At 39.3% G+C, this 24,476-nt stretch overlaps 1 protein-coding gene across 3 annotated transcripts in view; it reads right to left on the minus strand.

Annotated features, from left to right (window-relative positions):
- The window catches only part of LOC126260145 (zinc finger and SCAN domain-containing protein 2-like), a 160,534-nt gene that overhangs the window by 105,811 nt on the left and 30,247 nt on the right, over positions 1 to 24,476 (minus strand). For all 3 annotated transcript variants that reach the window (XR_007546609.1, XM_049957399.1, XM_049957400.1), the window contains exon 3: positions 5,380 to 5,460. Coding sequence is in view for 2 of the 3 variants with exons in the window: in XM_049957399.1 (XP_049813356.1) it covers positions 5,380 to 5,460 (81 nt within the window). In the remaining variant the exon portion in view is untranslated. The remainder of the gene's footprint in view (positions 1 to 5,379; positions 5,461 to 24,476) is intronic.

A 24,476-nucleotide genomic window follows, 5' to 3' on the forward strand; every position in this document is an offset into this window, starting at 1 on the left:
GCATCCTTCTGTCATACCCTGTACCACCACATTTCAAAACTTTGATTCTCTTGTCTAAACTGTTTATCATTCATGTTTCCCTTCCATACATGGCTACACTCCATATAAATACTTTCAGGAAAGGCTTCCTAACACTTAAATCTAGATTCGAGAATTAACATATTTATTTTCTTCAGAAATGCTTTTCTTGTCACTGCCAGTTTATATTTTATATCCTCTATACTTCACATTCAGATATTCTGCTGCCCAAATAATAAAACTCACCTACTTCTTTGAATGTCTTGTTTCCTAATCTAATTCCTTCAGCATCACCTGATTTAATTCAACTATACTCTATTATCATTGTTTTGCTTTTGTTGATGTTCAACTTATATCCTCCTTTCAAGATACTGTCCATTCCGTTCAACTGATCTTTCAAGTCCTTTGTTGTCTCTGACAGAATTACAATGTCATCAACAAACATCAAAGATTTTATTTCTTGTCGCTGAACTTTAATTCCTACTCCAAAGTTTTCTTTTGTTTCTTTTACTGCTTGCTCAATGTGCAGATTGAATAATATTGGTGATAGTCTACAACCCTGTCTCATTCCCTTCTCAACAACTGCTTCCCTTTCATGTCCTTTCATTCTTATAACTACTGTATGGTTACCGAACAAATTATAAATAGTCATCGCTCCTAGTACTTTACCACTGCTACCTTCAGAATTTCAAAGAGAGTATTCCAGTCAATGAGAGAGTATTCCAGTCCCCCCATGAACCATGGACCTTGCCGTTGGTGGGGAGGCTTGCGTGCCTCAGCGATACAGATAGCCATACCGTAGGTGCAACCAGAACGGAGGGGTATCTGTTGAGAGGCCAGACAAACGTGTGGTTCCTGAAGAGGGGCAGCAGCCTTCTCAGTAGTTGTAGGGGCAACAGTCTGGATGATTGACTGATCTGGCCTTGTAACACTAACCAAAACGGCCTTGCTATGCTGGTACTGCGAACGGCTGAAAGCAAGGGGAAACTACAGCCGTAATTTTTCCCGAGGGCATGCAGCTTTACTGTATTGTTAAATGATGATGGCGTCCTCTTGGGTAAAATATTCCAGAGGTAAAATAGTCCCCCATTCGGATCTCCGGGCGGGGACTACTCAGGAGGATGTCGTTATCAGGAGAAAGAAAAACAGCGTTCTACGGATCGGAGCGTGGAATGTCAGATCCCTTAATCGGGCAGGTAGGTTAGAAAATTTAAAAAGGGAAATGGATAGGTTAAAGTTAGATATAGTGGGAATTAGTGAAGTTCGGTGGCAGGATGAACAAGACTTTTGGTCAGGCGAATACAGGGTTATAAATACAAAATCAAAACGGGGGAATGCAGGAGTAGGTTTAATAATGAATAAAAAAATAGGAGTGTGGGTAAGCTACTACAAACAGCATAGTGAACGCATTATTGTGGCCAAGATAGACACGAAGCCCATGCCTACCACAGTAGTACAAATTTATATGCCAACTAGCTCTGCAGATGACGAAGAAATTGAAGAAATGTATGATGAAATAAAAGAAATTATTCAGATAGTGAAGGGAGATGAAAATTTGATAGTATGGGTGCCTGGAATTCGGTAGTAGGAAAAGGAAGAGAAGGAAACGTAGTAGGTGAATATGGATTCGGGGGAAGAAATGAAAGAGGAAGCCGTCTGGTAGAATTTTGCACAGAGCACAACTTAATGATAGCTAACACTTGGTTCAAGAATCACAAAAGAAGGTTGTATACATGGAAGAAGCGTGGAGATACCGACAGGTTTCAGATAGGTTATATAATGGTAAGACAGAGATTTAGGAACCAGGTTTTAAATTGTAAGACGTTTCCAGGGGCAAATGTGGACTCTGACCACAATCTATTGGTTATGAACTGTAGATTAAAACTGAAGAAACTGCAAAAAGGTGAGAATTTAAGGAGATGGGACCTGGGTAAACTGAAAGAACCAGAGGTTGTACAGAGTTTCAAGGAGAGCATAAGGGAACAACTGACAGGAATGGGGGAAAGAAATACAGTAGAAGAATGGATAGCTTTGAGGGATGAAGTAGTGAAGGCAGCAGAGGATAAAGTAGGTAAAAAGATGGGGGCTAGTAGAAATCCTTGGGTAACAGAAGAAATATTGAACTTAATTGATCAGAGGAGAAAATATAAAAATGCGGTAAATGAAGCAGGCAAAAAGGAATACAAACGTCTCAAAAATGAGATCGACAGGAAGTGCAAAATGGCTAAGCAGGGATGGCTAGAGGACAAATGTAAGGATGTAGAGGCTTGTCTCACCAGGGGTAAGATAGATACTGCCTACAGGAAAATTAAAGAGACCTTTGGAGAAAAGAGAACCACTTGTATGAATATCAAGAGCTCAGATGGAAACGCAGTTCTAAGCAAAGAAGGGAAAGCAGGAAGGTGGAAGGAGTATATAGAGGGTCTATACAAGGGTGATGTACTTGAGGACAATATTATGGAAATGGAAGAGGATGTAGATGAAGATGAAATGTGAGATATGATACTGCGTGATGAGTTTGACAGAGCCCTGAGAGACCTGAGTCGAAACAAGGCCCCGGGAGTAGACAACATTCCATTAGAACTATTGACAGCCTGGGGAGAGCCAGTCATGACAAAACTCTACCATCTGGTGAGCAAGATATATGAGACAGGCGAAGTACCCTCAGACTTCAAGAAGAATATAATAATTCCAATCCCAAAGAAAGCAGGTGTTGACAGATGTGAAAATTACCGAACTATCAGTTTAATAAGTCACAGCTGCAAAATACTAACACAAATTCTTTACAGACAAATGGAAAAACTAGTAGAAGCCGACCTCAGGGAAGATCAGTTTGGATTTCGTAGAAATATAGGAACACGTGAGGCAACATTGACCCTACGACTTATCTTAGAAGCTAGATTAAGGAAAGGCAAACCTACGTTTCTAGCATTTGTAGACTTAGAGAAAGCTTTTGACAATGTTGACTGGAATACTCTCTTTCAAATTCTGAAGGTGGCAGGTGTAAAATACAGGGAGCGAAAGGCTATTTACAACTTGTACAGAAACCAGATGGCAGTTATAAGAGTCGAGGGACATGAAAGGGAAGCAGTGATTGGGAAGGGAGTGAGACAGGGTTGTACCCTCTCCCCGATGTTATTCAATCTGTATATTGAGCAAGCAGTGAAGGAAACAAAAGAAAAATTTGGAGTAGTTATTAAAATCCATGGAGAAGAAATAAAAACTTTGAGGTTTGCCGATGACATTGTAATTCTGTCAGAGACAGCAAAGGACTTGGAAGAGCAGTTGAACGGAATGGATAGTGTCTTGAAAGGAGGATATAAGATGAACATCAACAAAAGTAAAAAAAAGGATAATGGAATGTAGTCGAATTAAGTCGGGTGATGCTGAGGGAATTAGATTAGGAAATGAGACACTTAAAGTAGTAAGGGAGTTTTGCTATTTGGGGAGCAAAATAACTGATGATGGTCGAAGTAGAGAGGATATAAAATGTAGACTGGCAATGGGAAGGAAAGCGTTTCTGAAGAAGAGAAATTTGTTAACTTCGAGTATAGATTTAAATGTCAGGAAGTCGTTTCTGAAAGTATTTGTATGGAGTGTAGCCATGTATGGAAGTGAAACATGAACGATAAATAGTTTGGACAAGAAGAGAATAGAAGCTTTTGAAATGTGGTGCTACAGAAGAATGCTGAAGATTAGATGGGTAGATCACACAACCAATGAGGAGGTATTGAATAGGATTGCGGAGAAGAGAAATTTGTGGCACAACTTGACTAGTAGAAGGGATCGGTTGGTAGGACATGTTCTGAGGCATCAAGGGATCACCAATTTAGTATTGGAGGGCAGCATGGAGGATAAAAATCGTAGAGGGAGACCAAGAGATGAATACACTAAGCAGATTAAGAAGGATTTAGGTTGCAGTAGTTACTGGGAGATGAAGCAGCTTGCACAGGATAGAGTAGCATGGAGAGCTGCATCAAACTAGTCTCAGGACTGAAAACCACAACAACAACAACTGTCAAAAGCTTTCTCTAAGTCTACAAATGCTATAGACAAAGGTTTGCCATCTTCCAAGACAAGTCATAGGGTCAGTACTGACTCGCATATTCCTACATTTTCCCAAACTGATCTTCCCCAAGGCCGGCTTCTACCAGATTTTCCATTGTTCTATAAAGAATCTGTGTTAGTATTTTGCAACCATGTCTTATTAAACTGATAGTTCAATAATATTTACACCTGTCAGCACTTGATTTCTTTGGAATTGGAATTACTACATCCTTTTGAAGTCTGAGGATATTTGGTCTGTCTCGTATGTCTTGCCTACCAGATGGAAGATTTTTGTCATAGCTGGCTCCCCCAAGGCTGTCAGTAATCCTGACAAAACAACATCTACTCCCAGAGCCTTGTTTCAACTTAGGTCTTGCAGTGCTCTGTCAAATCTTCTCGCAGTATAATATCTCCCATCTCATCGTCATCTATGTCCCGTTTCATTTCCATAAAATTGCCTTCAAATTCATCTCCCTTGAACAGACCCTCTATATACTCCTTCCACCTTTCAGCTTTCCATTATTTGCTTTCGACTGTTTTTCCATCTGAGCTCTCAATATTCATACATCTGCTTCTCTTTTCTCCAAAGATCTCTTTAATTTTCCTGTAGGTGATATCTGTCTTTGCCCTACTGAAATATGCTTCTACATCCTTACATTTGTCCTCAAGCCATTTCTGCTCAGCCATTTCGAACTTCCTATTAATCTCATTTTTTAGACTTTGTACTCCCTTTCACCCTGCTTCATATGCTGCATTTTTATATTTTCTCCTTTCATCAATTAAATTCGATATCTTCTTTGTTATCCAAGGATTTATATTAGGCCTTGTCTTTTTCCTATTTGATTCTCTGCTGCCTTCACTATTTCATCTCTCAAAGATTTGCATGTATACACGTAGAAAGTGCAAGACCCGAGAGCCATATGCTACCATTCCACATGCTGGATAAAAGAAGATATGGATGGATGTGCAAAGAAAGTAAAATAACCTGATAAATAAGTTTGATGACTAAAGCCAGCCGTACAAACGAATAAAAAATCACTAGCTTTAGTCCCACAAAACAAAAATTTGCCAACTAACAACAATATTCTTCGCACCATTAGTAAGATGTCACATTTATTTTCTGATTACTTTTGTTCTCACAGATTACATTCATATCAGCACAGAAAACTAAGTAACATTAGTCTTCTTTGCACTAATATAAACAGCTTATTATCCCTAAGGTGTTAAAAATATATATTCCCAATATTACAAGTTGTAATTTCCCGTACAAACAAATAACTCAGACAGTTATACAGATTACAGAGCAATATATACCTTGATCAACACATCTGGTTCACATTCCACAGCTTGCTGTGGTTGCATAGTGGACAGCCAATCGTGCGCACCAGACACCACCTGCAAATCACAGAATACCAACTTTTTTAAGAAAAATTTATGACAAAGCCATAATGAACGATGGAATGAAAGAAATATATAAAAAGAACTCTTCACAGAAGATGGAGTACAAAAATGAATATTACAGTAGCACAACTGTTTGTTGATTTATTGATTAAATATCTGCTCATCTCATGTAAAGCACAGGTCTAATTGTTATTTACACTGGTACTTCAAAACAACAAGAAATCCTACAGCTTTCACACAGCGATGCCTTCCAATATCAAAATCACAGAAGAAGTCAGGCTACTTTTGATTAAGAACTGTGATACACTCAACTCAGTGCCCAGTATAGTCTTATGATGAAGCTATGGACCCTGCCTTTCTCAGATATTGGGGAATTTCTATCTCACCACTTCAATGGAAAGTTCTAGAACTTTTAGGTAAACTGAGCAGTTAACAATTTACTGTTGGGAACAAACATTACCACGAACTGCATCAAATCAAGATATCAGCAATATTTTGTCATCGCACATTACTTCTTTTTTTAAAAAATAAACAGATCAAGTTGCCTAAATGATGGTATGCATAACAACTGTTCCTGCTGTTTGTAGTGTCACAAAGTATCAGGCCATATTGTTATCTTATTACTGGATGACACTTTTGTCTTCTCCACCTGAACAACAACAGCTAAATATATAACGTATGTTTAATACAAATGAGTCTTCTATGGGTTTTAAAGTGGATCAAGAAGATAAAGTTTTAAAAGGAACCCCAGTCAAGAAATGCCCAGTTTGGGTGAAAAATAAGACTGAAGATTGGATCACTTTCAAGTCTCGCACACAACAGTGGAGGTAATGAGCTCTGACCTGTGTGCTCTGTGGAAGCCTCTGGCATGGGCAATGTTTCAAGTACTCATCATTGAGTTCTCTTCTATGTGACAAAGGATTTCCTCTTTGCTTCAAAGTCGAAGTGCAGCACATCAGCCAGCACTCCTAGTTGCAAATGTACAGTCGTTGATGTAGTCAGATAAAAATAGTATATGATGTCATAATTTATTTTATATTCAGAAGTACAATTCCGAACATAGGTTTCTTATGGAAACTTTATCTATTAAGTCCCCTGTACAACCACTAGTAGTCTGTATAGGAAATGTGAAACACCCTGTTTATCATGCAAATGGTTTTATGGAAAATCCAAAATGGAGTCGCCGACTCAGCATCTCTGCTATATGGTATATGTTTCCCCTCCCCCCTGATGTGAAGTTTGTGGTAATTACCTTTTCCATTTGAGGAAGATCTTTGTAGAGCCAAACAACACAATCTGTTAGCCAATGGCCAGTGACCACAAGAAGATGGCAGCTACACTGTCAATATATCCTATATTCTTTACCATAAAAATAATCATTAAAGGCCAACTGTGTCATGTGATGTAAAGAAAAAGTTAGTACTTGTAACTCTGTTAAAAGATACTGATCATTTATTATATCGATGCTAGCAAGCTGATGACAGCAAGTTCCTGTAATGGATGTTAATAACCTGTGATTCAAGACAATTACCTAAAAAACTAAAAGTACAATACACAACGTAGGCCTAATAATCCTACTGTAATTGAGAATTTTGCATGAGATCTCAAAATTGGTCTGCACCATATGAAAATGGATATATCTCAACAAGTTAGGATGGCAAATGAAAGCAGTAATATTCCAGAAAAAGAAGTCACTACTAAATTCAGGATATGTGCCAAAGAGCAGAAGGTGACAAATAATATTAATCGTAAACTGAAAAACAATGAAGCCTCTATAACAAAGGGATTACTGTCCTTGTTGCACTAGAAAAACAATATGTAGCTACAACTTTGAAATTTTTTGAGGAAAATGACGCCACCAAAGCAGATACAGACCTGACCACTGATCTATAAAAAGAGATTGAGAACTGCTTACGTAATACCAAAAAAACTTATTAGAAATTTCAAAAGAAATAGATAGTGAACATGGACCCTAAGCCTTCTGTTTTGAGAAGTCAGTTTAAGATCCACAAGGACAGACATCCAACTCATCCGATTATGAACAGTAAATGTAATGCTCGTCACAAATTAGCTAGCCATTCACATACAAAAGTTAAAGAACCCTTTGTTTTTGAAAATAATTTTTCTGTTGCAAATAGTTTATATTTGATAAATAAATTGAAACTGCTACAATGCATGTCTCACAGTGCTTTGCTTTCTTTTGAAATTACAAGCCTTTATAAAAATGCTCCCACTGGTTTGATACTCAAGATCATCAAAAATAACATATTACATCGTAAAAACTGACAGAAATACAAATCTCTGAACTTGTGAGTTTATTGAGCGTGGTGTTAAAGTACAACTATTTTATGTTTGATGGTAAATTGTATGAACAATCATTTGACTAAGCCATGTGGGAAGTCCTTTAGCTAGTATTTTATCCAATATTTTTGTTAACTTCCAAGAAGAAAGCTTAATCAAAATCCGAGCTAAGTATAAGATTCGGTTATACTGGTGATTTAATTTTTGCATTTGATGGCACTAACCAAAGTTTATAACAGTTGGGTTTGAGATTTCCAATAATTTTTGTAAGAAAATTAAACATACAAAATAATTTCGAAACCAGAATGGCAAATTAAATTTACTGGATTTGATGTTATCATACAGAATAGTAAAATTAACTGCAATGTTCATCATAAAGCAACTTACTGAGACAACTTTATTCCAGCTGACTCTTTTCATCCACATGCCAATTAAGTAGCTTTCTTCCACTCAGCAACAAATCACGCTTTGATTAAACCTGATCAAAATGACTGCAAGCAACAATGGCTATTAGCTAGGTGTAGTTGACCAGATCCTAAATAATAAAACAGCTACAAAATTTTCAATGCTTGGCAATAACAAAAGGACAGTTACAGGGGAAAACAAAAAGTTTATATCAATACCTTTTTTGGGTAAAGTGTTATACAGGGTTAGCCATCTCTAAACTAAAACATGTGGTTGTAAGGTTACATTTTCCACCAATAATAGTGTGAAGCAAAATCCAATATACACCCTTGGGGTAAAAGAATATCCTTTTACCAACTCAGATGTTTACAAAATGTTATGTATGTGATAACTGTCCAAGATATCAACTAAGTTGATGTAGTTGTGAGCTCTCAGCTGGTGAAAAAATCCACACTAACTGTGGAACTGAGTAGCGGGTCCACAGCTTCAAGAAAATACAAAGCAACCACCAAGACTGAATACGCTAACTATTATTACAGCTAACTATTATAACAGCATTGGAGTTCAGATAAATTGAGAAGAGAAAACTTAGTTACAACCCATAACAAATGAATTCCACATTGTATTACTTCATTTGGTGCCCTATGTGTAGGCTGCACATGTGAGGTGCTAAAATACGAGAGCTTCAACAGAAAATAAGAAAACTTTTATGAAACAACACAAAAATATATGATGCTGCTGATCCCCCTAACCAGAAAGTTCCAGGTGCAGTCTTTCACTGAAACTGAAACTGTTTTGTGGAAACTTGCTGAGTCCCATGTCAAGGGAAGGCAAACACAATACGGTAGGGGCCCATTAATCATCAGTAGTTCAAATGAACAGCGAATAATGGTACCCCTTAGGGAAATGGTGCAAGGGACAGGAAAGAACACCAGTTGCACTCAAAGTACATACTTTGGGGGTCTCATTCGACATCTTCAACAGTCTATTCCAGCAGCCATTGAGAGAATGGGTGCAACCAACTGCAGATGCTGGCACACATTGGAACAAATGATGTGTGTTGTCTGCAGTAATTGCAGATAACACACAGTCTGCAATGTGTTATTCCAGCAATTGGCAGAGAAGGTTCAAAGTCAACTAGGATCATTCCAACGACTGGCAGAGAAGGTTGAGAAGACCAGCCTTAAGCATGGAGTTCCAACAAATCTCACAATATGCAGCACTGTCCCCATATATGATAGTGGCCTCCTGGTTCTGAGTCAAATGGAAGGACTGAACCAGAGCCTTCAGAGGTTCTCTGACAAGCCAGGCAGTGACTTGCTGGACTTGCGCCATAGGATTAAAAACTGTAGGGTCCCCCTAAATGGGTCAGGTGTGCCCTACAAGTCAGAGGCTGCTACCCAGGTTGTGTGTGTGGGGTGCACACAATGATTTTTTAGATTAAGCAATTCTCCACCCAGTCCAGGTAACATCAGCTGTAGGAGACCCATACATATAAATATAAGATCCAAAAGAATGATCCCCCCCCCCCCCCAATTGGTGAAAGTATGAAAGTCATAGTAAATAAGTGCCAAAGCATTCACAATTAAGTGCCAGAGTTTAAAGAACGTCTGAAAACCAGTGAAGCTCACGTAACACTAGGTACAGAAAGCTGGTTGAAACCTGAAAGTAAAAGTAGTGTAATTTTTTGGGAAAATTTAAGTGTATACCAAAAAGCTACACTAATGGTAAAAAGAGATGGTGTATTTGTCACAGTACACTAGAAACTCATATCTACCAACATAGAAATTGGAGCTGAATGAGAGATTGTGTAAGACTCAGTATCAGGGGTGGGCATAAAATAGTAACTGAATCCTTCTATAACTGCCCAGATTCACCTCCCGATGTAATCAAAAACTTTAGAGAAAACATCAATCCGCTTACAGGTAAGTTCCCCAATCATACTTTAATCATCAAAGCAGACTTTAATCCTGCAAAAATCTGTTGGAAAATTACAGGTTTGTTAGTGGTGGACGTGAGAAGACATATGTGAAAGATTACTAAATGCCTTCTCTGGAAACTATCTAGAACAAATAGTTCAGAACCCCACTCACCTCCATGATACACAGCCACCATAAAGAAACTTTTAAAGACACAGAGACTACTGCAGAGAAGGCGTAGAATGTAGGACTCAATAGAGAGATGCTGAATGGAATGTGTTTAGCTGTCAAGACAGCAAAGTGTGAAGCCTCCAATGATACGATAACAGATTATTGTCCAATGATGTTTCACAAAACCCATACAAGTTCTGGGCATATGTAAAGGTTGCTAATTGCACCAAAGTTAGTGTACAGTCACTTGCAAATTATGCAAGAACTAAAATTGAGAATGGCAAAGCAAAAGCTGAAATCCTTAACTTTGTTTTCAAATATTCTGTTACAAAGGAAAAGAACTGCTCCGGTTTAATGCTTGTACCACTGAAACAATGAGTGAAATCAGTATTAGTGTCAGTGGTGTTGAGAAACAGGTGTAATCGTTCAAATTATATAAAGCTCCAGGACCCGATGGAATCCCTATCAGTTTCGCCAATGAATTTGCACCTGAGTTACTCCCTCTTCTAAGTGTAATGTGTAGTGGATCACTCAAACAAAAAGTGTTCCCAGTAGTTGAAAAACCACAGACCACACCCGTTTACAATAAGGGTAGTAGAAGTGATCTACAAAACTACCATCCATTTGCTGTACAACCTTAGAACATATTCTTTGGTCAAACATAATGAGGTGTCTCTAACAGAATAACCTTCTTCATGCCAACCAGTGTGGATTCCGATTACGCGAAGCCCAACTCACACTTTTCTCACATGACATACTGAAAGCTTTGGATCTAGACACTCAGGTATACGTTGCACAGAATAAGATGGCTCACGCGCAGTAACCAGTTTCCATCCAAAGTGCTGGGCGAGTTTGTTCATTCGTTCAGAGGGGCCGGCTGACAAACGTTTGCTACCTTTCAGATAGTCGGCGATCACGGAATTGACATGCATGCCCAGTAATCTTTCTCAAACAATTTTACAGAAACTATTCAGTAAGAAAATTTCATTTTTGTTTCACTTGTAGCTTTATACACCAGGTTCATTTTGATGTGCCCACCATTTCGTTAATGGTCATAGTTCTTGTGATATTTAGATGAAAGTAAGGCACTCAGCGAAATTCAAAAACGTTTGCAATGAAAATTGGGGGTACCTACAATTTTGTGTTTGGTGCATATTACATACACTCATTTGCAATTGCACCGCTCCAGCGATAAACCCAGAGTGGAATATCCACTACATTCCTCACATCTTATAAATGATTTGAGATATCGAAATGAGATTTTGGAAAATGATACCACACAAAGGAAACAGTATTTTGCCATATGGTTATTACCCAAAACATCATTATCTACCACGTTATTCCGTTAACTACAGACTTTTTTGAGGGCCATCGACAGCTGGGGAAACAAGAAATGCTATGGGTTTTGGAACAACATAAGTGAAGACATTAAACATTTATTTTGTACCAAGGATGTGCTTTTTCATAAGATGCTTACCTTACTTTTCCCCATTTCCTCACTTAATAAACTTAATAAACCACTGTTTCAGAATTCTCTCGCTTTGCATCTGCACAACATATTAGTGAGGTGAGACTGAGTAAACTCCGCTGAGTTTTGGCAAGAGAAGCAAATTTTAATATGGCAACAAGAGAAATGTGTACATTTTATTCAAAATTCCCCACTTATGGCACTTCTCTGAAAGTTCAAATCGTTAACAAACCAGGCGAAAACAAATCACTGCATATTCCGTGGAATTCCTTTTAGATACTAACCAAAGAGAAGGTGACAGATCTTTTTGGATGGTCACAACGCAAGCGTGAGGGTGAAGGGGCCCCACTAATATTTACAAAAAAATGTGAGTGTAGGCTTCAGCTGAACGGCACTTCCCCTTCAACACTCAGCATTTCCCCTACACCTGCCCACAGCCCCCACCACTACCGCTCCCCCAAGTGTGGTCTGACATCTGTGAATCTACCAGCCACAGTATTCTGCATGCACTATAGATGCAGTATTGCTTTGTTTCTAAGAAGCTTTTGACTCAGTACTAAATCTACACTAATTGTGAAAAGTATGATAATGTGGGGTATGAAGCATTACACCACTCTCCCGATCGTTATCAATTTTCGTGACCAGTACTGCTACTTTTCAATCACATAGCTCTCCACCTGGCCTCTCAACAGCTGAGTGCACCCTGCTTGCCAAGAGCACTCGGCAGACCAGGACAATGACCCATCAAAATGCTAGCCAAGCACAACAGTGCATAACCTCGGCGATTTGACGGGAACCAGTGTTACCACTGCGGCAAAGTACAAAGGACAACTAAAACAAGTAGAAAGGTTTATATGTTCAATCAAGTAGATCAAAAAGCAGTAGAGTCATATCTCAATGAGGAACCAGAAATTTTTTAACACAGGGCATGTACAGGAACTGCTGTTCAAGTTTCAAAGAATACTTGATCATGCACTGGATAGATATGTACCAAGTAGAAAAGTACATAATGGAAGGGAACCTCCATGGTATAAATTCACTGTAAAGAAATTTCAAAAGACACACAGACTGCTGCAGAGAAGGTGTAAAATGAAGCATGGTATTAAAGATACAGAGATGCTGTATGGTATGTGTTTACCTGTCAAGAGGGCAATGTGTGAAGCCTTCAATGACTACCGCAATAGATTATTGTCAAATGGTCTTTCACAAAACATACAGGAATACTGGGTGTATGTAAAGGCTGCTAGTTGTACCAAAGTTAGTGTACAGTCACTCTCAAATGAAGCAGGAACTGAAACTGAGAGTAGCAAAGTGAAAGCTGAAATGCTTAACTCTGGTTTCAAATATTCCATTGCAAAGGAAAAGAGCTGTTCCGATTTAATACTCGTACCACTGAAACAATGAGTGAAATCAGTATTAGTGTCAGTGGTGTTGAGAAACAGGTGTAATCATTAAAACTGTATAAAGTTACAGGGTCCAATGGAATATCTTATCATTTTCTATACTGAATTTGCACATGATTTAGTCCCACTTCTAAGTATAATCTGTAGTGAACCCTGTGTGGCTCGTAGGTATACATTCTGCATGTTCACTAATTTTAAATTCAGAAAATAATGAGAGTCCAAAATTAATTGCATCTGCTGTATAACAGTTATGCTTATCAACATATTTATACAACTTCAGCCACTGTACTAGTAGTAATACTACTACTACTACTACTACTACTAGTAGTAATAGTAGTAGTAGAAGTAATAACAGTTATTATAATAATATGCGTAAGTTGTTTGAAAAATGAAGAATTGTTTTTGTGGAATTTTGTTATTTTGCACATAATGAAGTACACTTTATGGCAAGAATGAGATAATATTTAAGCTTTCACTTCTCTCCGTTTTGCATTTTTCTGTAAGTGTAATTTTCATGCTTTTTTATTTTTTTGACAAATGTATGAGATCGCTAATTCTTGTATTATTTAACGAATTAACTTCTGGGCAGAAAATCAGGCATTCTTACATTGCACCCAAAAAACAACTAATGCTTATTATACACTTCTTTGTTAAACGTTCGCTTGTGGTCACTCTTATTTGATTTCGACACTTTCCCAGACAACAGATCTGGTGTGGAATGCCCTAGTTTCATTGTGGCTAACTTTTTCTGGTAATTTTCTGTTCTGTTAGTGCTTAATGCAGGTTCAACAGAGTTCATGTTGACACTTCACAGGAAAGCCAATTCCTGCACAGTAGACAAGCAACACCAAACGCAAACTGCCATTTGTGGAAATGATTAAATTCAAGTAGTGCTACCTGACAACAAGGTCACTTGACTAGAATACAAATGCACTGAGAGCCATAATGACCAAAAGCACACTGTCTTCGACCCTCTATATTTAAGTGAATATCAGACAAACCAGTGAGACAGATTTTCGTGAATGTTCAGATATACGTACAATGTGGGCCTACAGTACAGATAAACCTGACCCACAGTAACACCAGCAGATATAAAAATCACGAATAACTGCTGCAGTCTCACAACTGGTGATAATGTGCTTTATGGTTCTCAGCACCTCAAATGGATTACTGTATGATAAAATCTAAAACTTAATGTACTGTACCTCACTCAGAATCCCACAAAATATATTTTTCTATCAGTATAACTATAAAATATACTGATAACTGGATTTTACTATATAGTGAGTGAATTTGCATATGTGGAATGTGCTATCGCCTAGCGGGATTTATGCCAAGGGAACGTAGGTAAAAGTCTGCTGCAGTGTGCTACCACCTGGTGCATTGACGTAAACTTGTAGTTAAGTTGTAAGGGATAGCAGTGCGTACCACAAACCGTGCACATTGTTTATCATATCCATATGCATTTGACCCATAAGGAAATTTCATCACACCAGTTGCGCGTGCGCAGAAGCTCCTTAAAATGTGCACAAGTGAAGATGTGCTCGTGACCCTGATGCCAAGTTTCACTGAGCCTAGAGGAGCAATATTTAGCACAGCATGGTAGATTTAGTGTCATGTATTTCAGATCACTGCATCTACATTATGTTTAACAGCATTCAGAGAAAAATAACCAATAAATCTGCAGGGTGTCATAAGTTAGGGTGTTCACATGCTCTTGTGCACTTACACAGCAGCCACCACTGAGTAGATCCCTTGAATACAATCCCATGCCCAGTAATTGGAAAAAAGCACAAGCGACACCCATTTGCAGTAAGGGTAGCACAAGTGATCCACAAAACTACCACCCATTAGTTGCAGTATCTTAGAACATACTCTTAGGTCAAACACACTGAGGTGTCTTTTAACAGAATGATCTCTTCTATGACAACCAGCATGGATTCCGAAAACAATGATCTCACGAAACCCAATTCACACTTTTCTCACATGACATACTGAAAGCTCTGGTTCAAGACTGTCAGGTAGATGAAGTGTTTCTTTATTTCTAAAATTGGGGTATGAAGTGAAATTTGTGACCGCACTGAGGATTTTTTTGGTAGGGAGGATGCGGCATGTTATCGTAGATTGACAGTCAACATCATATGTAAAAGTAAAAGACTTGCTGTTCATGCTGTGTATTAATGACTTTGCAGACAACGTTGGTAGCCTTAGACCTTTTGCAGATGTGCAGCTATCTGTAATGAAGTACTGTCTGAAAGATGCTGTGTAAATATTCGGTCAGATCTTGATATGATTTCAATGTGTTGAAAAGATTGAAAACTTGCTTTAAATGTTCAGAAATGTAAAATTGTGCACTTCATAGAATGAAAATATTTAGTGTCCTGTAACTATAACATCAATGAGTCACAGTTGGAATCGCCCAACACACATAAATAGCAGAGTGTAACATTTTGTAGGGACATGAAATGGAATGATCACATGATCTCACTTGCGGGTAAAGTATGTGGTAGTCTTCAGTTTATTGGCAAAATAATGGGGAATTGCAATCAATATACAAAAGATATTGCTTACAAATCACTTTGTGACCCATTTTAGAATACTGCTCAAGTGTGTGAGATTTGTACCAAACAGGACTAACGGGGTACTGAATGTACATAGAGAAGGGCAGCATGAATGGTAACAGGCTTGTTTGACCCACAGGCTTGACTGATCCTTGGGATAGTGTCACAGAGATGCTGATAAAAATGAATTGGCTGACTCTTGCAAGCAATATGTGCACTACGCCAAGAAAGCTTACTGACAAAGTTTTACGAACTAGCATTAAATAATGACTCTAGGAATATACTACACCCCTTATGTATCGTTCACACAGGGCTTGTGAGGACAAGATTAGATTAATACAGCACACACAGAGGCATTTAAATGATCATCCCTCCTGCACTCCAAATTTGAATGGAATGGGAAGAAACCCTAATAACTAGTACAACAGGATATATCCTCTACCATGCAGCTTCATAGTGGTTTGCACAGTACAGATGTAGATGCAAATAACGCAAATTAATGCAATACCCCCCCCCCCCACAAGTGGCGACTGTCATTAGCATCAGGATCGCTAATGGTTCACTACTATACAACTAACTTATATTTCAAGATTAATACAATAATAAATAATATACAAGAAGAATATGATGGAGCATTTAAGTGGAAATGTTTGGCAGTAGTAACTTCATGTTTATGTAATGCTGCTAATAGCTGGTACCCAACTGCAGCAAATGTAAAACATTAAAACATTACGAGTTGTTGTTGTTGTTGTTGTTGTTGTGGTCTTCAGTCAAGAGACTGGTTTGATGCAGCTCTCCATTCTACTCTATCCTGTGCAAGCCTCTTCATCTCTGAGTAACTACTGCAGGCTATATACCTCTGCTCTGAATCTGCTTAGTGTATTCATCTCTTGGTCTCCATCTACGATTTTTATCATCCACGCTTCCCTCCAATACTAAATTGGTGATCCCTCGATGCCTCAGAATGTGTCCTACAAACCAGTCCCTTCTTCTAGTCGAGTCGTACCACAAATTCCACTTCTCCCCAATTCTATTCAGTACTGTCTCATTGGTTATGTGATCTACCCATCTAATCTTCAGCATTCTTCTGTACACCACATTTCAATAGCTTCTATTCTCTTCTTGTCCAAACTAGTTATCGTCCTTGTTTCACTTCCATACACAGCTATACTCTGCACAAATACTTTAAGAAAGGGCATCCACACACTTAAATCTATACTCAATGTTAACAAATTTCTCTTCTTCAGAAACACTTCCCTTACCATAGCCAGTCTACATTTTATATTCTCCCTACTTCAACAGACATCAGTTATTTTGCTTCACAAATAGCAAAACTCATTTACTACTTTAAGCATCTCATTTCCTAATCTAATTCCTGCAGCATCACTTGATTTAATTCGACTACATTTCATTATCCTCATTTTGCTTTTGTTGATGTTCATCTTATATCTTTCTTTCAAGAGGCTGTCCATTCTGTTCAGCTGCTCTGCCAGGTCCTTTGTTGTTTCTGACAGAATTACAATGTCGTCAGCAAACCTAAAATGTTTTGTTTCTTCTCCATGGATTTTAATTCCTACACCAAATTTTTCTTTGGTTTCCTTTAGTGCTTGCTCAGTATACACATTAAATAATGTCAGTGATAAGATACAACCCTGTCTCACTCCTTTCTCAACCAGTGCTTAACTTTCATGCCCCTAGACTCTTATAACAGCCATCTGGTTTCTGTATAGATTGTAAACAGCCTTTCACTCCCAGTATTTTAATCCTGTCACCTTCAGAATTTGAAGGAGAGTGTTCCAGTCAACATTGTCAAAAGCTTTCTCTAAGTCTACAAATGCTAGAAACATGGGTTTGCCTTTCCTTAACCTATCTTCTAAGGTAAGTCGTAAGGTCAGTATTGCCTCGCGTGTTCCAACATTTCTACGGAGTCCAAACCGATGTTCCCCGAGGTCAGCTTCTACGAGATTTTCCATTCGTCTGTAAAGAATTCGCGTTAGTATTTTGCAGCTGTGACTTATTAAACTGATAGTTCGGTAATTTTCACATCTGTCAACACCTGCTTTCTTTGGGATTGTAATTATTATATTCTTCTTGAAGACTGAGGGTATTTCGCCTGTCTCATACATCTTGCTCACCAGATGGTAGAGTTTTGTCAGGACTGGCTCTCCTAAGGCCGTCAGTAGTTCTAATGGAAATCTTCATCTACATATTCTTCCATTTCCATAATATTGTCCTCAAGTACATCGCCCTTGTATAGACCCTCTATATACTCCTTCCACCTATCTGCTTTCCCTTCTTTGCTTAGAACTGGGTTTCCATCTGAGCTCTTGATATTCATACAAGTGGTTCTCTTTTATCCAAAGGTCTCTTTAATTTTCCTGTAGGCAGTACCTATCTTATACCTAGTGATACATGCTTCTACATCCTTACATTTGTCCTCTAGCCGTTCCTGTTTAGGCATTTTGCACTTCCTGTCGATCTCACTTTTGAGATGTTTGTATTCCATTTCACCTGCTCCATTTACTGCATTTTTATATTTTCTCCTTTCATCAATTAAATTCAATATCTTTTCAGTTACCCTTGGATTTCTACTAGCCCTTGTCTTTTTACCTACTTGATCCTCTGCTGCCTTCACTATTTCATCTCTCAAAGCTCCCCATTCTTCTTCTACTGTAGCTCTTTCCCCTGTTCTTGTCAGTCATTCCTTAATGCTCTCTCTGAAACTCTCTACAGCCTCTGGTTCTTTCAGTTTATCCAGATCCCCTCTCCTTAAATTCCTACATTTTTTCAGTTTCTTCAGTTTTAGTCTACAGTTCATAACCAATAAATTGTGGCCAGAGTCCACATCTGCCCCCTGGAAATGTCTTGCAGTTTAAAACCTGGTTCCTAAATCTCTGTCTTACAATTTTATGATCTATCTGAAACCTTCCAGTGTCTCCAGGCCTCATCCACATATACAACCTTCTTTCACGATTCTTAAACCAAGTGTTAGCTATGATTAAGTTTGCTCTGTGCAAAATTCTACCACGCGGCTTCCTCTTTCATTCCTTACCCCCTCCCCGTCCATATCCACCTACTAATTGTCCTTCTCTTCCTTTTCCTACAGTCGAATTCCAGTCACCCATGACTATTAAATTTTTGTCTCCATTAACTATCTGAACAATTGCTTTTATCATAGATGTCAAGAAAAATGACATATACAAACTTCAAAGAAGAATTATACAATTTATTTGATATTCATAATTCACTTGGATGTTAAATCAAGAGGAAATTTTGTTTAGCAGCAAATAAACAAAATGATGCTAAGGGACTAAACACACAACTGTCACGAAATATTAACATTTCATGACGATTCATTGAAAGAAGTTGAACTTACAACAGAACTGGGACCATTGGATAGTAATTCAAGTGGCTCAAACAGAAATATACAAATAAATAGCTAGTGCTACGTCATTAATAATATGTACAAACATAACGTAAATTGACATGACTACGGCCAATACAACTTGCACTAGAGGCAACCAAGCACAAGTTAGCAACAGGCAACACAGTTGTGGTTCAATGAATTGCTACGAGGCAATGCATCCAGCACGCAGCAATGGCAGCTACAAGAAATACAGCAGTCACAACTCCGCAAGCTGCTGTCAGCAGCAGCTCAGACAGCATGCAGTGACACCACCACTACCCAACAAACATTCTACAATAACAGTACTATTTGATGGGTGGAAACAAAATTTAATTTAAAAAGTTATATGTCATGATTTTGTGGTAATAAGACTATAGACATTTGTGCATGAGATAGAAATATTCAATCAGTTATTACAATGAAGTCATCTGCAGTTAGTTAACATCAAGACATACGAAAATAGATGAAGAGTTACGACATATATTTTACGTTAGTACATTTATTTCTTTAGCACTATTTTAAAGAAGAATTAAATAGACTATGAACATGGCTTTGACAGAAGACATTAGGACATTGGAAGAATTTATGTAAACAGTATCAAGCAATTTTGTCTACACTGATAGCAGATTTGTTCAAATAAAACACCAACTTTGGTGTTACGAGTGACAAATTTTCACAAACTGAAACTACGTTAGAGACAATGTAATCCAGAATAGTTCAAGCAGGCACAACAACTTAGAACTTTCACCATCCAACTAAATGGCAGGATGGCCAGATTAGAGAAACAATTAGATATGGGTTTCCAACATGAGGCAGAAATAGATGAACACCTTGAAACAGTAGAAGAAAAGCTAGATAGTAAAGCAGAATATGTACAGGCAATTAAATCTAACGGGATAAATTAACAGCAAGATTCAAAGTTTTAGAGAAAGAGTTATGGGAAACTAAGAATATTTTACAAAAGTAGACAAATAAAAGGTAGATGTTATTTTCCTAATTATTAACAAAATTGAACCTAGATCAGAAAAACTAGAGACTGAAAGAGGACTTCAAAGTAATAAGTCAAAGAAATGAGGTCCTGGTAATAATAATGGCCTAAAGCACACCGTCATTGATTTTAAGATTGTAGCATGTATGCAAGCTCCTGACACGTGTTGATCTTACAGAGAACAAGCTTTATCTCTGCTCTACCCCTATACCGGTATATATGAATGTTCGTGAGAACCTCACTCATCGATTTCTCTGATATTCACTTCCATATGGACCTAAATAACAAATTTTCATTGCTGTAGGAACACTCAATGGCTACAGCAATGCTCATTTCTTCAAAGAGCTGCAGGCTCTTGATGGAATACCCCACTACCACCTCACTTTCCATGCCATGGTTTCAGCACTTATGTCTGTAAAATGGACATCGAGGATTTAAAAACCTTTAAGAGTGTTAATGACCTCACTACCAAATCAAAAGTTGATGTTCATGGTAACAACATACATTTCAGAAATTTTACAATGATGAAGCTTTCAACAAGTTGCCATGAACTTCAAATCACCTCAAGGGAGACCACAATTTATCATTTTCCCGAAGTCTGTACATGGCTTGCAGAATCTAGTGATAAAATACATTCGTGGAAAGCAAACATTAACCCTGACACACAATGGCTTTACTTAACTAATAATGGTGCTCTCCCACCATTGTGATGGAAAGACGCCATTGCACCAGATCCAGTTGAAGATGATGAGGAGATATCGCTTGTAGTCAGATGAGAGATGTTTAATCATCTGACTGTGGATCCAATCTGGCCCCGGAGCTGTGTCGGGGCAATGTGCCAGGGCACTGAGGAGCTCCCACTCTGTAAATAGGGCGTTATAGGATTCACTGTGGCGTGTAGTGAATGAAATCACTTCCCCTTCCAGCTGCCGTTTGAGAGTGCAAACGGCTGGGGGTAATTCTCCAATGCAGAGGCTCGAGCACAGTGCTCAGCAATTGCATTTTCATCGGTAGATAACATGCCATTTATGTTACCACCAGGAACACCTGTTGGGGTCTGGTACCCAAAAATACATTTGATCTTCGCCCAGACTTGGGAAGGTGACATCTGGCACCCAATGGTTGAGACATATCTCTCCCAGCACTCCTGCTTCCAACAGTTGATGAGATGGCGAATGCGGGCACGGAGCCGTTTAAACGCTATGAGGTGCTCCAGGGAAGAGTGCCACTTATGCCGCTGTAGAGCTCACCGACACTCCTTTTTTATCCTGATAGCCACAGCTTCAAAAGGGATTTGAAGGGGTACTGAGTTCAAGACATAGACGCAAACTCTACCTAACACTCGATTATAGTCGCTACGGTTCCTGTAATATCCCTTATAGATGTGGAGGGCAGGGTTCTGCATTGCCGGGAACCAGGTTTCCTGGAGAGCAATGCAGAAAGCAGGTGTAAAGCTTAACAGTTGCCATAGCTCAGCCAGGCGGTGGAAAAAACTGCTGCAATTCCACTGGAGGATGACGTGATCGTGAGGCTGGGAAGGCATGGAAAATTCAATGAGGCAGTTGACACCTCAGGGTCACCTGCAGCCATCGATTTATTTCCTGAGCAGTCTGTACCCATGGAGTCTGAGGGTCTGGCAAGATCTAGGTCCTCAGCAGACGCCAGAATCTCCACCACATCCTCAGAAGCAAAACTTGTAGGTAGCGGTGGTGTGGGTGCCACCACAAGTCCCTTGGTCTTGGGGGGGTCTTCTTTTTGGATTTCTCTCACTGCTCCTTGGGTTTCTCTGGCTGAGAGGGCTTGACTGATTCAGTCTCCAGGACTGAGGATGATCTTGAAGCACTATGACCAGTTACTTTTGGGCACTTCAGCCACTGGCGGGAGTCATCTTAGCCACTAGCAGAAACCTGGGAAGTGAGTGACCCAAGGAACCCCTTCCTAGCGGGATGTGCCAAAGAAGACTTATGCTTCTCCAGCTGAGAAGTGGGGACTGGTGTCCCCAATGGTTGAGGGGTCAGTGCTCACAAGGGAGGAGGTGTGGGAGCAATAGGGAGGGAAGTGCCCCCCACCCACCATCAAGGGGGCAGATGTAGTCTTCCGGCTTGGAGAGTCAACTGGAATTCACGGAATGGATGGGGCTACAACTGTTCTCATAGCGATGGCGTACGAGGAGGTCATAGCCACAGGATGTAGACACTCAAATTTCCTCTTAGCCTCAGTGTAGGTCAGTCGGTCCAGGGTTTTGTATTCAATGATTTTCCTTTTGTGCTGTAAAATCCTGCAGTCTGGCGAGCAAGTAGAATGGTGCTCTCCACAGTTGACACTTATGGGAGGCGGGACACATGGAGTATTGGGATGTGATGGGAGTCCACAATCTTGACATGTGATGCTGGAAGTACAGTGGGAAGACATATGGCCGAAATTCCAGCACTTAAAGCACCACGTGGGGGGGGGGGGGGGCGGATATATGGCTTTACATCACAGTGGTAGACCATCACCTTGACATTCTCGGGCAATGTTTCACCCTCAAAGGAAAAGATGAAGGCACTGGTGACAACCTAATTATCCCTCAGACCCTGACAGATGCGCTGGACAAAATGAATGCCTTGTCGCTCTAAGGTGGCAAGCAGCTCATCGTCAGACTGCAAAAGAAGGTCCCCAAGACAATATTTAAGCTCTTATGGGGTGTGACGGTAATGGAAACATCCCCCAGCTTATCACAAGCGATTAATGCCCGTGACTGGGCAGAGGATGCTGTTTTTATCAAGACTAACCCTGACCGCATTTTGGACAAGCCCTCCACCTCCCCAAACTTGTCCTCTAAATGGTCTACAAAAAAACTGTGGCTTCATCAAAACAAAGGAGTCCCTATCAGTTCTTGTAGACACGAGGAACCGGGGTGAATAAGGTTCGCTGCCATTCTTAGACTCGCGTTCCTCCCATGGTGTGGCCAGCGAGGGGAATGATTTAGGGTTGTACGTCCTTGCACTGTACTGAGACTTAGAATGCTTAGAGACTGCTGGTGTTTGATCACCAGCAAGTGATGACATGGTACGCTTCATCGCGCATCATCCACCCTGATACCACCCACTCCGACCAGGGGCCCTCTCCATGGGCTCCACCCAGCGCTGCAAAGGCCACCTGTTTCTGACATGTCACAACTATTGTACAAATGGTTTATGGTGAATAAATAAATAAAATAAATAGCACCTTAGTATGGTCATAATCCAATCCATGTAATTCTGATGCGCAATGTTCTGTATATGCCAACTTGTTAGGCTGTTGCAAACTGGTATGCCGTTGGTGTTCTCGGCAACGATTTTCAGCAGTATTCATCATCTGAACTATACATGATTTGCCACATCAGCAAGGTAGCTGCTTTCTGTAGTTCAATGTGATCTATGACACTGCAGAGCAATGCCCACATTTTAGCTGGTGGGCAGAAAGTGATCTTCACTTGGTGTTTCCAAAGAATTCATCCTATCTTTCCAGATAATGTGCCTCAAAAACAAATAAAGTATAAGCCCACTTTTACATTCCAGGAATTAATGTTTTCCCGTCGTTTATGACATTTTTTATCAGTTCCGTCAAATTTCCTACGGCCACAATGTTAATTTGCACCTGATTTTGCGCCAACATATTTATAATTTTCCCACACTTTACACATTATGAAAAAATGTTTGTGGAGAAAAAATGACACTGGCATGATGTTGGCCATCCAGTAGTGTTTACAAATATTACGTGGTTAAGTTTCTTGACACCAGGGCACTCTACTCAGTGTATTTAAACCGGTAAACATGTAAAAGTTGGAACAATTCATGCCACATCTCCCGCCGCTGCCAAGCTCTACTTGGCATGTTGGCTGATGGAGTAACTACGTTCATTCGAATGAAGATATCATGACCAATCACAACCATTTCCAAACTGTCTCAATTGCGAAAACACCGTTTCGAGATTGTTGTGATCATCGTGGCACCTTTGTCAAACCATATTTAGCGTGTTTAGGCGTATGGCCACGTGGAGTGCTAGTTGACACAGTCATTCACGAGGCGTTGCTCAAATGATTTTTAGCATAAACATAGTGCCCGTTACGTGTTTTATTCATGCTGAGCAAGATCTGTTTCAAGAATTTATTCTCGTTGTCAGGTGCAGTACTTACATATGTAATTTTTGTGATGTTACACAAACAAACAATGTAAGTGACAGTTTGTGTGTGTGTGTATGTGTGTGTGTGTGTGTGTGTGTGTGTGTGTGTGTGTGTGTGTGTTTTTCTATATAACTGATGAATAACAGTACCTGATAACCTCAAAAAGATGACTAGAGTGCAAGAGAGACAGAATAACACATAGTAAACACAATACAAAATACTCATTTACATATTTGCACTT

The sequence above is a fragment of the Schistocerca nitens genome, chromosome 5 (genome assembly GCF_023898315.1).
Source record: "Schistocerca nitens isolate TAMUIC-IGC-003100 chromosome 5, iqSchNite1.1, whole genome shotgun sequence".
Classification (NCBI taxonomy): domain Eukaryota; kingdom Metazoa; phylum Arthropoda; class Insecta; order Orthoptera; family Acrididae; genus Schistocerca; species Schistocerca nitens.